Source organism: Panthera uncia (genome assembly GCF_023721935.1).
Source record: "Panthera uncia isolate 11264 chromosome C1 unlocalized genomic scaffold, Puncia_PCG_1.0 HiC_scaffold_3, whole genome shotgun sequence".
NCBI lineage: Eukaryota > Metazoa > Chordata > Mammalia > Carnivora > Felidae > Panthera > Panthera uncia.
This window is the reverse complement of record NW_026057584.1, coordinates 93,342,601-93,355,637: the sequence shown is the minus strand read 5'-3', so window position 1 is coordinate 93,355,637 and position 13,037 is coordinate 93,342,601. Positions and strand designations below refer to the sequence as shown.

At 38.5% G+C, this 13,037-nt stretch overlaps 1 protein-coding gene across 4 annotated transcripts in view; it reads right to left on the bottom strand.

The window, feature by feature from the left end:
- The window catches only part of ZRANB3 (zinc finger RANBP2-type containing 3), a 308,913-nt gene that overhangs the window by 25,809 nt on the left and 270,067 nt on the right, over positions 1 to 13,037 (bottom strand). For all 4 annotated transcript variants that reach the window (XM_049615712.1, XM_049615711.1, XM_049615713.1 and 1 more), the window contains one exon: positions 774 to 1,161. In XM_049615712.1, the coding sequence (XP_049471669.1) occupies positions 774 to 1,161 (388 nt within the window). The remainder of the gene's footprint in view (positions 1 to 773; positions 1,162 to 13,037) is intronic.

Genomic DNA, 13,037 nt, shown 5'->3' with positions numbered 1-13,037 from the left:
TAAAACAACTCCTTGCAGTTTCCAAAACTGTCAACTTGGCATTTTGAGTTACCATGAACATGGCCTCTAACACTGGAAACCAAAGAAATACTAATGATCTTTTTTCTTAAGACAGCCTCAGTATTAATAATCATTTCAAAAACAAAACATCAGAAAAACGCATATCATGCTATAAAAACATATTCTGAGGTATGTTTATAATTTCTACTTTTAAAATAGCAGGCCTTGGAAAAGAATAAACTCATAAAACCTACAAATTGGTTCTTAAAAGAAGATCTGTAGAGGAATTTTTATGATTTGTCATGCATGAAACAGGACACCATATATATCATAGTAGGCAAAGAAGCTACACCGGATTATTTTGCTATTTAAACAAAAACAATCTGTAATTTCTTTTAAAACAAGTATTATCTACAGGAGAAAGAAAACAGCAGGTCTATGACTATAAGGCATATTTGCTGCCATAGCAACCGAGCTTCTATTCCTGCCCATTGAATTCACATCCTGCTGGCATTAATGAGAAATGTCCATTTGTGCCAAATTAATGCCATGTCACAGACGCTCTGGGATATACATTCTTGACAGACCTGGAAGTTTTGCACATTCCACAAGGGGATAAATTCAGTCTTCACTGTATAAAGTTCTTACTCCAGCTTAAAAGCTGAAGTCAGTGCCGAGTCACACTAACCCGATACAGCAGTTGCCTCTAAAAACACTGGCTAGGTGAAGACAACACCACCAGCCCCCTCCAGGGCCACACTCCATCTACTCACCAGCACCGCCTCGAGGATTCTCACATATTTCACAATACGGTAACGTGGAGTTATTGATATAGGTGCAGAGGCCACACTGCCAGCCCTTTCCAGGAAGAGGTGGGGTGGTTTCCTGGGCAGGAGCCGTGGTTTGCCTGGGCCAGGATGGCTTCTCCTCTGGGGCACTGTGGTGGTCATTGGCGGTAACCAACTTTAATCTTTTACCTTCAGGTTCAAAATTGCTTTCATAATCCATGATATGCCTCGTGGCTATTTTTCCAGGGTTTGCCGAAACGACAGTATTTTTCTCCTGGAATATCCCCGATTCATCGCAGGAGGTCACCAACTGCCTTTTCTTAGGTTTTGGTGAAAAGAATGATCGAATATCATGCTGTTTTTCTTTTTCAAACTGGGAAAAACAAACAGCAAATTAAGAAGCAATCTAACATGTTTTTCCTAAATAAAACAGTTGAACCAACCATTTTCAGTAACCATATTCCTTTATCTTTTGAACACCTTGTTGGAAATGAATTCAATTACGCTGACTCTTCATATATACATATATGTAGAATAACATGAACAAATATATAGACTTTCTATGTCTAACTTTTTTTTAGCACTTACAATGTGCCTAGCACTTAACATATATTAACTCATTTGATCCTCATGCCAGCTCTGTGAGACAGGTACTAATATTCTTCCTACATTTTAGATGAGGACACTAAAGGTTTAGAGATGTTAGGTAACGTGGCTATGGAATTTATGTAATAAAATTATACTTCATAAACTATCTGCTCTAGAGGTATGTCAGGGACCAGAGAACTATGTATTAAAATACTTCAAGCTGGGAAAGGAGAATTGTATATTTAAGTATTTCAAGTCAGTCAAGAACCTACAAAAATGTTTTCTTAACCAAACTATAAATACAGTGTTCATAAACAATGTTTTTCATATTAAAGTGGTTTTTTTTTTTTGATTAGGGAGCATTTTTTTTTCAAATAGAATTAAAGCTACTAATTAGAACTGCTTCTTTAATAGACACATCTTAATAATTATCTTGTTTTCAAGAAATATATTTCTCTTTTCTGAGAAAATCTCCATCATTATCTTGTTTTTCATCTTCTTTTCTATGTGTAAATCTCAACCTCCTCATTAGAGAAAGTAGAATGCATATCACCACGACTGATTAGCTAGCAGTAAAGGAAAATTAAAGGAGTCCGTTTTAGAGAATTCCAGCTGGAGGTACTATAGTAGACACACATTGCATTTCCAAAGACAGCCACACCCATTCTTATTCTATTTGACATGTTCTTCTCACAATGTGACAATGACACACCTACATTTAGAGGTGGGGTCTGTGTTTTTCTCCCTTGAACCTGGGTGGGACTTTGTAACTGTCTTGATCAACAGAATACAGTGAAAGTGACAGCATGTGTGACTTCTATGGCTTCCACTTGGTTGCTGAATCCCTTTTATGTCTTGGGTTGCTTGTGTTTGGAGTCTAGCCACCATGTTGTGGGGAAGCCCAGGCCACATGGAGAAACCATGTGTGGATGTTCAAGTTGACAACTCCAAGCAGGCCCCTAGGTTACAGACATCATCAATTGCCAGACATGTGAGTGCATGAGCCTCGAGATGTTTCCAGATCTCAGACTTGGGGTCCTCCATTAAAGGCCCTAGTCATCATGGAGCAGAGGCACATACATCATCTCCATAAGCCTAGGTTGAATTCCTCACCCACAGAAACCATAATAAATAATATATGACTATTTGAAGAATAGTTTGAAGACAAACTGTTGTTTCAAGACACTGGGTTTTGAGGTAATTCGTTATGCAGCAATAGATTAACATTGACAGACACTACAGATAATGATAGCAAAATACCATATATTGTAAAGATATTTTACAGAATAAAACTTACCTGCACTTCTTAGCAGTGCTGTATAAGAAAGCAAGATATAGTAAATACATAGAAAGAAGGATTAGTGGTTAAGAGGGAAAAGGACATGGGGAGTTATGGTAAATGGTTAGAGTCTCTGTTTGAGGTGATGAAAACTTTTGAAAATAGTGATGACAACTGCACAGCATTGCCAATGTAATATTACGTAGCATTACCATTCAACTGTACACTTAGAAGTGGTTAAAATGACAAGATTTGGGATTATATAGCTACAAATATAATCACAATCACACATTTTTGTCATTTTTATGGTTCTCCAGGAGGGAGTCCTCTAATCACCTTCCTGAAGGATACAATGCTGGCTACCAGTAATCTGGGGGCAGATTAGGAGAATGGTGCTAAGGATTCCATCATTATTTAAGGAGTCTTTCACTTAATATGCTTGTTTTCAATTTATTGCCTTACCCCACCCCCCACCTCAACTGGCTCTCTTCCTAGATACATTTAGAGTTACATCTTTTTAAAGATTTTATTTTTAAGTAATCTCTACACCCAACGTGGGGCTCGAACTCACAACCCGGAGATCCAGAGCTCCATGCTCCACATACTGAACCAGCTAGGCACCCTTGAAATATATTTGTTAAGAAGAGCAAATAAATAAACAAACAAATAAATAAAATATACAGTAACAGGCCACTGTCACTTACATGGAATAATGTGTAGATAATATTAGAATCTCTTGTCCCATTCTACCTTGTAAGGAATTTGTTTAAAACCTTTTTAATCTCTTCATCTTCCCACAAAGAACCAAACCAAAATTGTTTTAGATTTGCTTATAAAAAAAGCAACCCTCCCCATAATACAAAACAAAAACCTAAGAAATCTTAAAAAAAAAAAAAAAAAGAATTCTCAGGGCCTTAAAATAATCAGCTTTTATAGTTGATCTCTTTAATTAAGATAGTTAATTAAGCTGTTTTTTAAAGAACCTCTTTTTCTATTTAAGTAATGACTAATTTTAGAATTAACATTTGAGAAATTCTCATTATGTGCCAGAGGCAAGTCACAGTAAAGATTAGCGGTGACTGACAATAATCAGAAACTGATGCCTGCATCTGCCACTTACAAGGGCCGGTACACAGGAGTAATCAGTATTGGTGTTATTTGGAAAGTTCAGGTGCTCGGGTAATCATAAATTGAGACTTGAGTGCATAAAACCCAGAAAAGGGTATAAAGGGAATCATTTGACAGTTTTGGGAACTGAAGGATCCACTAAGAGCATAATTTTAGAAAAAGGAGAGGGCAAGATTAATTAGTGGCAATGACTTTAGTTAATGTTATGACGGCTACATTGGACAATGGTGAGCATGGTTATAGGCAGTGAACTTGCAAATTAGTGCCATGGCCATGGGGCTGCCAGAAGCTGTAAGGCCTAACAGAAATAAAGGCTTCCTCTGAGATAATCAATTACAAGCCTGATCTATATCATCAGTTATGTTTTCTGAGAGCAACCTCTGAGCAATCGGCAGGAGGGAGGTTGATGAGGTTTCTTTGACACTTAGCAGCTGGGAGTGACAGAAACACAGGCGAGAAAATCTCTCTGACACATCCCTAACGATAATCATACATGTTGGATGGAAACAGAGAAGGGCTGCAGGTTTACTGAACAGGTGTTCTTGGGACCCATGGGCCTTTCACAAGACCTTGGATGGCCTCATGTGAGCCTAAGAAACCCTTGAAATTGTCTATAAAATGTTTTCTGTATTGTATGTACATTTTTTAAAAATGTTTATTTATTTTTGAGACAGACAGAGCATGAACGGGGGAGGGTCAGAGAGGGAGAGAGACACAGAATCCGAAGCAGGCTCCAGGCTCTGAGCTGTCAGCACAGGGCCCGACGCGGGGCTCAAAATCGAACAGACCACAAGATCATGACCTGAGCTGAAGTCGGATGCTTAACCGACTGAGCCACCCAGGCGCCCCGTATGTACATTTTTGGAGCGTACTTCTTTACTTTCTCCATGGTTTCAGAGGGATGGATTCAGGACCCAACAAAGATTAAGAGCCACTGGACTAGAATCAAATATCTGAACATGCACCTGTGGTTTGAGCAGCTCCATTTCTTTCCTTAATTGTCCAGAAGTAAAGACAGATTGAAAGTTCATATGTGAGTGTACAAATGGGTGGTGAATTAACTCTTTTCAAGGAGAAACAAAGAAATACATTCTCCTAAATACTGAGAATCCCTCTAGCTTCTCTCAAATAATAATTTTTCCATACTGAGTAGTACCAACACAGAGTAACTTGGGTGCAGGCATGAAACATTCTCCTTTGGTTCATCTGTCATGGTAACTGGATTCTGAGCAGCTACTTACAGGAGAGCAAATGACACGGGAGCGCCCACATGGCCAGAGAGAGGGAAACGCTGATGAGGTGAGCAGAGGACAGGGCAGGAACCGTGACGGCTGGAGTTGTAGGAGACACTGCTGTGTGGGCAGGACTCACAAGTCTAAGGTCAGCTAGGTCAGCTCAAAGCAAAATACACTTTCCTTAATGTTTTGAGACAGGGACATATCACCATTAGCTCTGCAAGGAGACTCTAGCAGGTTCTTGGGACATGTCAAGATTAATCAAAGAAGTGAACATTAGTGCTTTTTAAATTAATTTTTTATAAAGTGAATGTGGATCCACCAATGAAAGCATCTGAGAAAAAGGCAGTAAGAAAAAATTATAAACAAAATGTTTCCCAAATGAACATGTTTTCTAAAAATATTAGATTTATTAATAACAAGACTCCCTGCAGGAGCAAGCTTTACTGGTCTTACCAGAACAGACCAGAATCTTTAAATTATAAGAGCCACACTGATAGTTAAATACTCAGTAGCCATACTGTTCTGGCAAGTCTGTATTTGAAAAATGACTGATCTTATTAATGTTATCAGCATTTCTCAGTGGTAATGGTAAGCAAAAATACAGGAAGACAAAACATTTTTTATGGCTTAGGAAAGCTTTTTTACTTAAATAGCACAATTAAGCTAAAACTTTTTTTTTTTAATTTATTTTGAGAGAGAGAAAAAGCATGTGCATGAGTGGGGGAGGTGCAGACAGAGAGAGGGAGAGAGAGAGAGAGAGAGAGAGAGAGAGAGAGAGAATCCCAACCAGGCTCCATATTCAGCTCAGAGCCCAATGTGGGGCTCAATCGCATGACTGTGAGATCATGACCTGAGCCAAAATCAAGAGCCAGATACTTAACTGACTGAGCCACCCAGGTGCCCCAAGCTGAAAAATTTTGTCTTTTCTGACTACATTCTTGCATTTAGAAAAGACATTATACTAGCAAATTATTGACAAATATCCTAACTCATCATGACTGTTTGTCCTTGTAAAGAAATAACTATGTTAAGTGACCCTTTTAGTATATGATAAATAAAGAACTGAAATGTAGGTGTTTGTAAGTAGGAGGAGTGATCTAAACTTATAGTAATTTTTATCACAAGGCTTTGGGAAAAAATAGAGTTAAGCCAACATGCCCCTGTCATAAGATGTGGAAAACAGAAGAACACATTGCTCTCTTCGGTTATATAGCAGACACTCGTTACTGTGTTCCTGTCTTTTGTTCAATCTTGCCTTTGAAAAACATAAAAAAAAAAAAAAATACTGCTTTTGGTGAGAAGTCCTGGGAAAAAAACTACAAAATGCTTAAACAAAATGTGTGTTTTTATCTGAAAGGTTCAGGGACTTAATATATTTGCTCTGTTTTGCTCCATGGTAAACTAATGCTCTTTAGAGACAAATTTCTTGGCCATGATGATAGGATTAAAAGCCAGTTATTAGAAATGAAGCAGAGGAAAAGGAAATCTCATAAAAGTCATAAAAAAACAATAAAACACTTCAAAGTCTGGTGCTATCCCAGAGCAGCACACACCAACAAAAAGCACCAGTGTCGGGTCTCAAAGACTTTGATCAAAGGGCAGCTCTTGTAGGAATCATTACTGTCTCATGTCATTCGTCTCCTGTTCTTCAAAGAATTAATAAAACCGCTGTGACACAAATGGGTGATGGCCCCGAACGGCCCACGACTGGTGAGCAGAGCTGGAACTAAGGCGTCTGCCCTAACATTTGCAAACAAGCCAGAGGATACACAATGACAAGAGTGAGGGTTTAATCATCTAACTAAAAAAAATAAATTTCAGTTCTCCTAAAAGTAGACGTTTTCAGGTTTTGTAAAATGTCCACTCTCATGTAGTTAAATAAAATGTTGACAGGGATCCACTCTTAGGCACAATGTTTTTCTCTGTGGGCATAAAGAAAACAAATCAAACAAAATAAAATAACACTGGTTTTAAAGGAACATGGTAAAAAAGAAAACATTATTTTTATCAAAAGCAGTGCAGGGGTGACTGGGTGGCTCAGTTGGTTAAGTGTCCAACTTCGGCTCAGGTCATGATCTCATGGTTAGTGACTTTGAACCCTGCACTGGGCTCTGTGCTGACAGCTCAGAGCTTGCTTCAGATCTTCTGTCTCCCCCATCCCTGCTCCTCCCCTGCTGGTTCTCTCTCTCTAAATAGATAAATAAACTTAAAAAACAATTATATAGCAAAACACTGTATAATGCACAGATCTCTAGAATGGGAGTTAAATGTCACCTACTCGCATTCCTCTGGTGATGGCATCTCTCCCTCCTCCTGCACAAGCTGCTATTAGGCAGAATTCCTCCCAGGCCCTACTGGGTTGACCCTACCTCTGAAATGTCAGGAATTTTTCTCTTCCTATTACCACTACTACTGTTAAGAGTTCAGTGTGGTGTTTAGTGCTCCAAATTCCATCTGGGAATCTCTGACAAAGCAGCCTTTAAAAAAAAAAGTTCATTATTACTATTATTATTATTATTATTTTAACTGAGAGACTGAGAGAGACAGAGAGAGTGTAAGCAGAGTAGGGGGAGAGAGAGAGAGAGAGAGAGAGAGAGAGAGAGAGAGAGAGAATGAATCCCAACTAGGCTCCACACTGTCAGCACAGAGCCCACAACCTGGGCCTTGAACTCACCAACTGTGAGATCATGACCTGAGCTGAAATCAAGAGCCAGCCACTTAACCAAATGAGCCACTCAAGCACCCCCAAAGCAGCCTTTTATATAGTAATAGCCCTAAGAATAAAAAGGAACTGGCTTTATTAATAGACCTAAACATATCTATTAATAAAAGTAAAGTTTTGGTAAAAGGTATATTAAAGAACCCAGCTAAAACTCAAGGCTATCATGGGACTTTGTACCTCTCAGCCCAAATCTAGACTGTAGGGCCTGCCAGGGCAAGGTGCTTTCTTTCACTCTGCTTATGATGGAGACACAAGTGCAGGAGAGGCAGGTCTCTGGGGAGAAAAGCAACTCGTGGCCCAGCCAACATCTTAGGCTCTGAAAAATTCTCTCAGGGATAGGGGGAGAAAGCCCTGAGACAGAGTAGAGACAGAAAAATCTCTTTACCACAGGTTCAGATGGGATGGCAGACATAATCCCTTCTCCAGCTACCACTGTCTCCAAGAACTTCTGACCCTTCCCCCTCCCATTCATTTCCCACATTGCTACTAGGGTCATCTTCAGAAAACAGAAATCTCATCAGGTCATTCATGTGCTTAAAAGCCTCGGATGACATTACACTCTTTCCAGGATAAATCCAACTTCTTGGCATTACATGTGTGGGCTCCTCTCCATCTGTTTGAGGCCAGAGTTTTGGGGTTCTTCGCATTTGAATCACGTCTCGTGTGCCCTATGCTCATACATTCACATGGAGTACCCATTCCCAGAACACGTGGAGACTGTTCCTTCTTCTCACTGTGCTTTGTGGCATGCTTTGGGTGTTCCCTAGGGCTGGCTGAACTAGGATCCACCCCCTGTGAACTCATCCTTCACAATCCAGCTCAGATGCTTCCAAAGGTAAACTTTCCCACATGCCCACAGTAGTTATTTATTCTGTCCTGTGATCCCAGAGCCTGGTTTACATATCTCTATTTTGACATATATTATATCTCATTAAAATGATTTGATTACAGTCATCTCTCCCAATTAAAGAGTAAGCTCCAAAGGAATGCTAGCTGTTTTCCTTATCTTTGCACCTAGCATGTAGTATTTTAAAACTAACTGTTTTATTGAGCTATAATCTATTTGTATACCATAAAATTCACTCTTTTCAAGTATCCAATTAAGTGATTTTTGGAGTATTTCAGAATTCTACAACCATCACCACTGCTTAATTGTAAAACATTTTCCTCACCTTCAAAAAGAAATCCTTTACCAATTAAGCAGTCACTTCCTATCTCTCCCCCCTCCAAAGCCCTGGCAACCACTAATCTATTTTTCTATGGATTTGCCTATTTTGGCCAATTCATACAAATGGAACCAGACAATATGTGGCCTCTTGTGTCTGGCTTCTTTCATTTAGCATTAGGTTTTCAGGATTCCTCTATGTTGTACATGTATCGGCACTTCACTCCTGTTTATGAGTAAATACTATTCTGTTGTATGAATTATTCATCAATTGATCGATATTTGGACTATGACATTCATGGACAAGTTTTTGTGTGGACATATGTTTTGAATTTCTTTGAAAGTGAACCTGCTGGACCATATGGTGATTCTATGTTTAACATCGTAAGGAACCGCGAGAACTATTTTGCAAAATGGCTGTACCATTTTACATTCCTACCAGCAATGTATGAGTGTTCCAGTTTCTCTACATCTTTGGCCATACATGTTGTCTGTCTTTTTAATTTTAGACATCCTAGTGGGTGTGAAGTGGTATCTAATTGTGGTTTTAATATAACCTTAATAAATATTTATATAATGGTCTTTAAATGCCCTGTACATAGTACATATCACATAAACACTGACTAAACCAAATTGAAGTGTTTCAATGCTCTATTCACTCCATAAATAACTGAGTGTCCACAGTGTGCTAACTCTAATGCATCTGGTATAGTCTGGCAAGGTCATGAAGGTAGACTGTGGAAAAGAAAGGTCTGGGTTCAAATCCCTGCTCTGTCACTCATTGGCTGTATACACTTAGGCGGATTATTTAACCTTTCTGAGCTTTAGTGGGGCATGGTAGTAGTATCTGCCTTGTGATATAGCTATGAAGGTTAAATAAAATTATGTGTTTAAGGGCTTTGCACAGGGGCTGCATGGAATAGCGACTCAATACATGTTAATTATTACTACTGAGTGAATTGTTATCACTGAGTAGATTGAAGTAATAAAGACAAAGGCTGATGCCTAATAATAGCACTATGTGATGTAGGCCATGATGAAGATATTTATATGTCTCTGTCCATAACAACGAGGTCGCCCTCTTGTCCTTATTATTATTAGGCTATTACACAGACTAATTATATAATGTTTATAGAGTTTACAGAGTGGTTTGAGTGGTTTACAGAGTGGTTTGAGCTCTAAAATATATATAAATGAATAGTCTAATTTAAGATGTGTTAAATTCAAGAAACCAGTACATTTGCATATTCAGAAACAAGACATTTTGGATAAGAAAAACTTAGACTTCACGAATGTGACGGCTCCTATGGTCAATGTTATTTTGCTGTTACCCTTTTCTCAACAGACAATATGTGGGAAACAAGGTTATTTTTCATTTGTATGAGACAATTCCTTATTGCACTGCTTAGCCCACAACAAAAAACGATTTCATACAATGTTAGCATTTAATAAAAAATGCAAGGTTTGTTTTTGAATTTTGAGGGCATATTTTTAAATTTCATAGTTGTGCTAAAGAGCTTTTCTTCCCAACTACACACTTCTTCTTCTTTTTTTTTTTTTTTTGCAGACCAGCAACCATCCTACATATTTTTAATGCAAGTGCAGGTGTTTGAAATAGAAATCTGCTTTGGGTTAAGGGTGTTCGAGAAGGACTTGAGGACAGCAGACCAGGGGGCTTGAGGATGGTTTTGATAGAAAAAAGGCAGTGGTGTGAACCAGGTGAAAGATTTAAGTACTAAAGAGGGGTAAGAAAGGTAGGCAACCAGGAAGAGTCTAATGAGGAGAAAGTTAAACTGTGAGCTGTTGAACTATGAACTCATAAAATGAAAACAACTGGTAAGGTTAAACACAGACCTCAAAATCAGAGACTGAATTTGGGATGTGGAGATCTGTTCCAAAATGGAAAGAGATCTACTGTGTGAAATTAGAAAATGGAAGCAACTCTGGCTTACTGAGGCTTGAAGAAGAGAAACCAAGCAGAAAAAAGACCTGCCCTAGGCAGAAGTTGCACTTGTTACCCATACTAAATTAGAATCCTTTCTTTTGCTCACGAATGAATCACTTATTGAATATTTTAACAACCAGTACTCATATATCCATATATACTGGTAAAGTACCAGCCCTGGTGCCATATATTTTTTTTATCCTAAGTTTCTCTTTGGATACTTTACAGTATATATAATATGGATGAAGGGGACCTCAGTCATCTAGTGATCTAGGGACTCAAATGGCTGGGTAATGATGTTACTGTTTATCTATTAAGAGCCAAAAGAGAGAAAGGACTCTGTAGGCATTAAGGGAAGGGCCCAATTCCTACAGCTAATGCTAAAGAAAGGGATACCCCTCAGATGATAGAGCATAAATGAAAATCAGAGAGAGGGGGAGGCTTCCTATTGAAATACTCCACTGAGTGTATTTTATTCAGAAACAGCCTTTAATCACTAGGAAATGACATTATAGAATAATTAACTCCATACCATTCTCTCTTTCCATCAGTAAGTGACCAACTTCATCACTCAGTGTAAGCCATTGTAGGAAAATCAAAACACCTCAAAACCAAAACAGCAGTTAGATGTCATATACTTTCAGAGGCAGAAAAAAAGGAAGAAGGCTGAGAAATAGGATTGCATCTGAGGCAGTGACCTTGGTGACGGACTCCTGGACAACACTTGTTACTTAAGGGACAGTCAACTGGGCTGTGCAGAACTATCTTTCCTCATGGTGGTAGGATGTTTTCATTGAGTTGGACTTCCATTTGAGTTACATTTGGATTAATGTTTTCCTTTAAAAAATGTAAATATATTTAGGAGGGGTAAAGAACTGTGACTCATTCACTTGTGTGGATTAATTCCATGCAGGGTATTATGCACATACTTAGTAACAGCTACAGCAGCAGCATTAACCAGTATTGTGCTGAAGCAAAGTCCTAGAATCCCATGCTATGCCAGATCACAGGAATGTCCAGAAGGCCCTATTGGTGGGGTGAGGGAGTACAATGAGGAGACTGAAGAAGAGGCTATTTACCAAACATTACCCAAAGAAATTGACTATTTTAACAACCAGTACTCTTATATCCATATATACTGGTAAAGTACCCACCCTGGTACCATATATTTTTTTATCCCAATAATTAGCTGAATTATGTGACAGAAGAAAATTCTGATTAAAAGAGGAAGGAGATAAAGATAATGCCAATGCCATGCCCTCATTTTATCCTCTCTTTGCCCTTTGCGCTCACTCTCTGCTCCTTGGTCTCCTCCTCTCTGAGCCTCTCAGTTCCCTGTTCACTACGGCTGATGGGCTGCACTGAGACATGTGATAACATATACAATCTGTTCTTCCTGCAAGGGAAGGTCCCTCTTCTTGGCCTTAGCTCAAAGTTCCAGCTGCAGCCACAGGGCACGGGGACAGATAGAAAATGAACATCTCTTAAAATGCTGACACTACAGAAATGTTCACAAGCTGTTAAAAACCATCCAATTAGAACCGTTATAAACTTTTTAGTTAAACAAGTTTTTGATGACAATGGGCAAATCTGGTTAATTTGGCAAAGATTAATTGACAAAACTGGAAATATCTGAAAAATGTTAAATGTAGGAAATTAAAAAAAAAAGACTTTAAAAAAGGATCAGAAAGAAATTAGTATAAATAGAAAGATTTCCATAGGAAATGCTCAAAGTTTGGCAACATTCAGAAGAAAAATATGTTTATCAGTAGATTAAATTTGCTTAGGACTTGTCAACAAATTGAGTATTTCTTAAAATGCATGAAACTGGAGGGTATAAACTTAGGTGAGTAGCATGTGCACCTAAAGTGCACATTTCACATCCTGGCCCCAAACCACCAAATACAAACAAAGCAAAAACACATCAAAACAAATGGTCTCCACATTACAGAACTCCAACTTATAGAAAACCATGTGTGTATAACAACACGTAGTCAGGCCAGGATGGTTCAAGATGGTGGAAAAGAAAGATCCTTAACTTATCTCTTCCCATGTATACAAAAATATACAGCTATATATAGATTAATACCCTCTTAAGAAGACTGGAAAACTAGCTGAAGAGTTTATCCACAATAGTCGATATAAAGGCCACAGTGAGATGGGAGAAGCAGAGACATGGTTTTG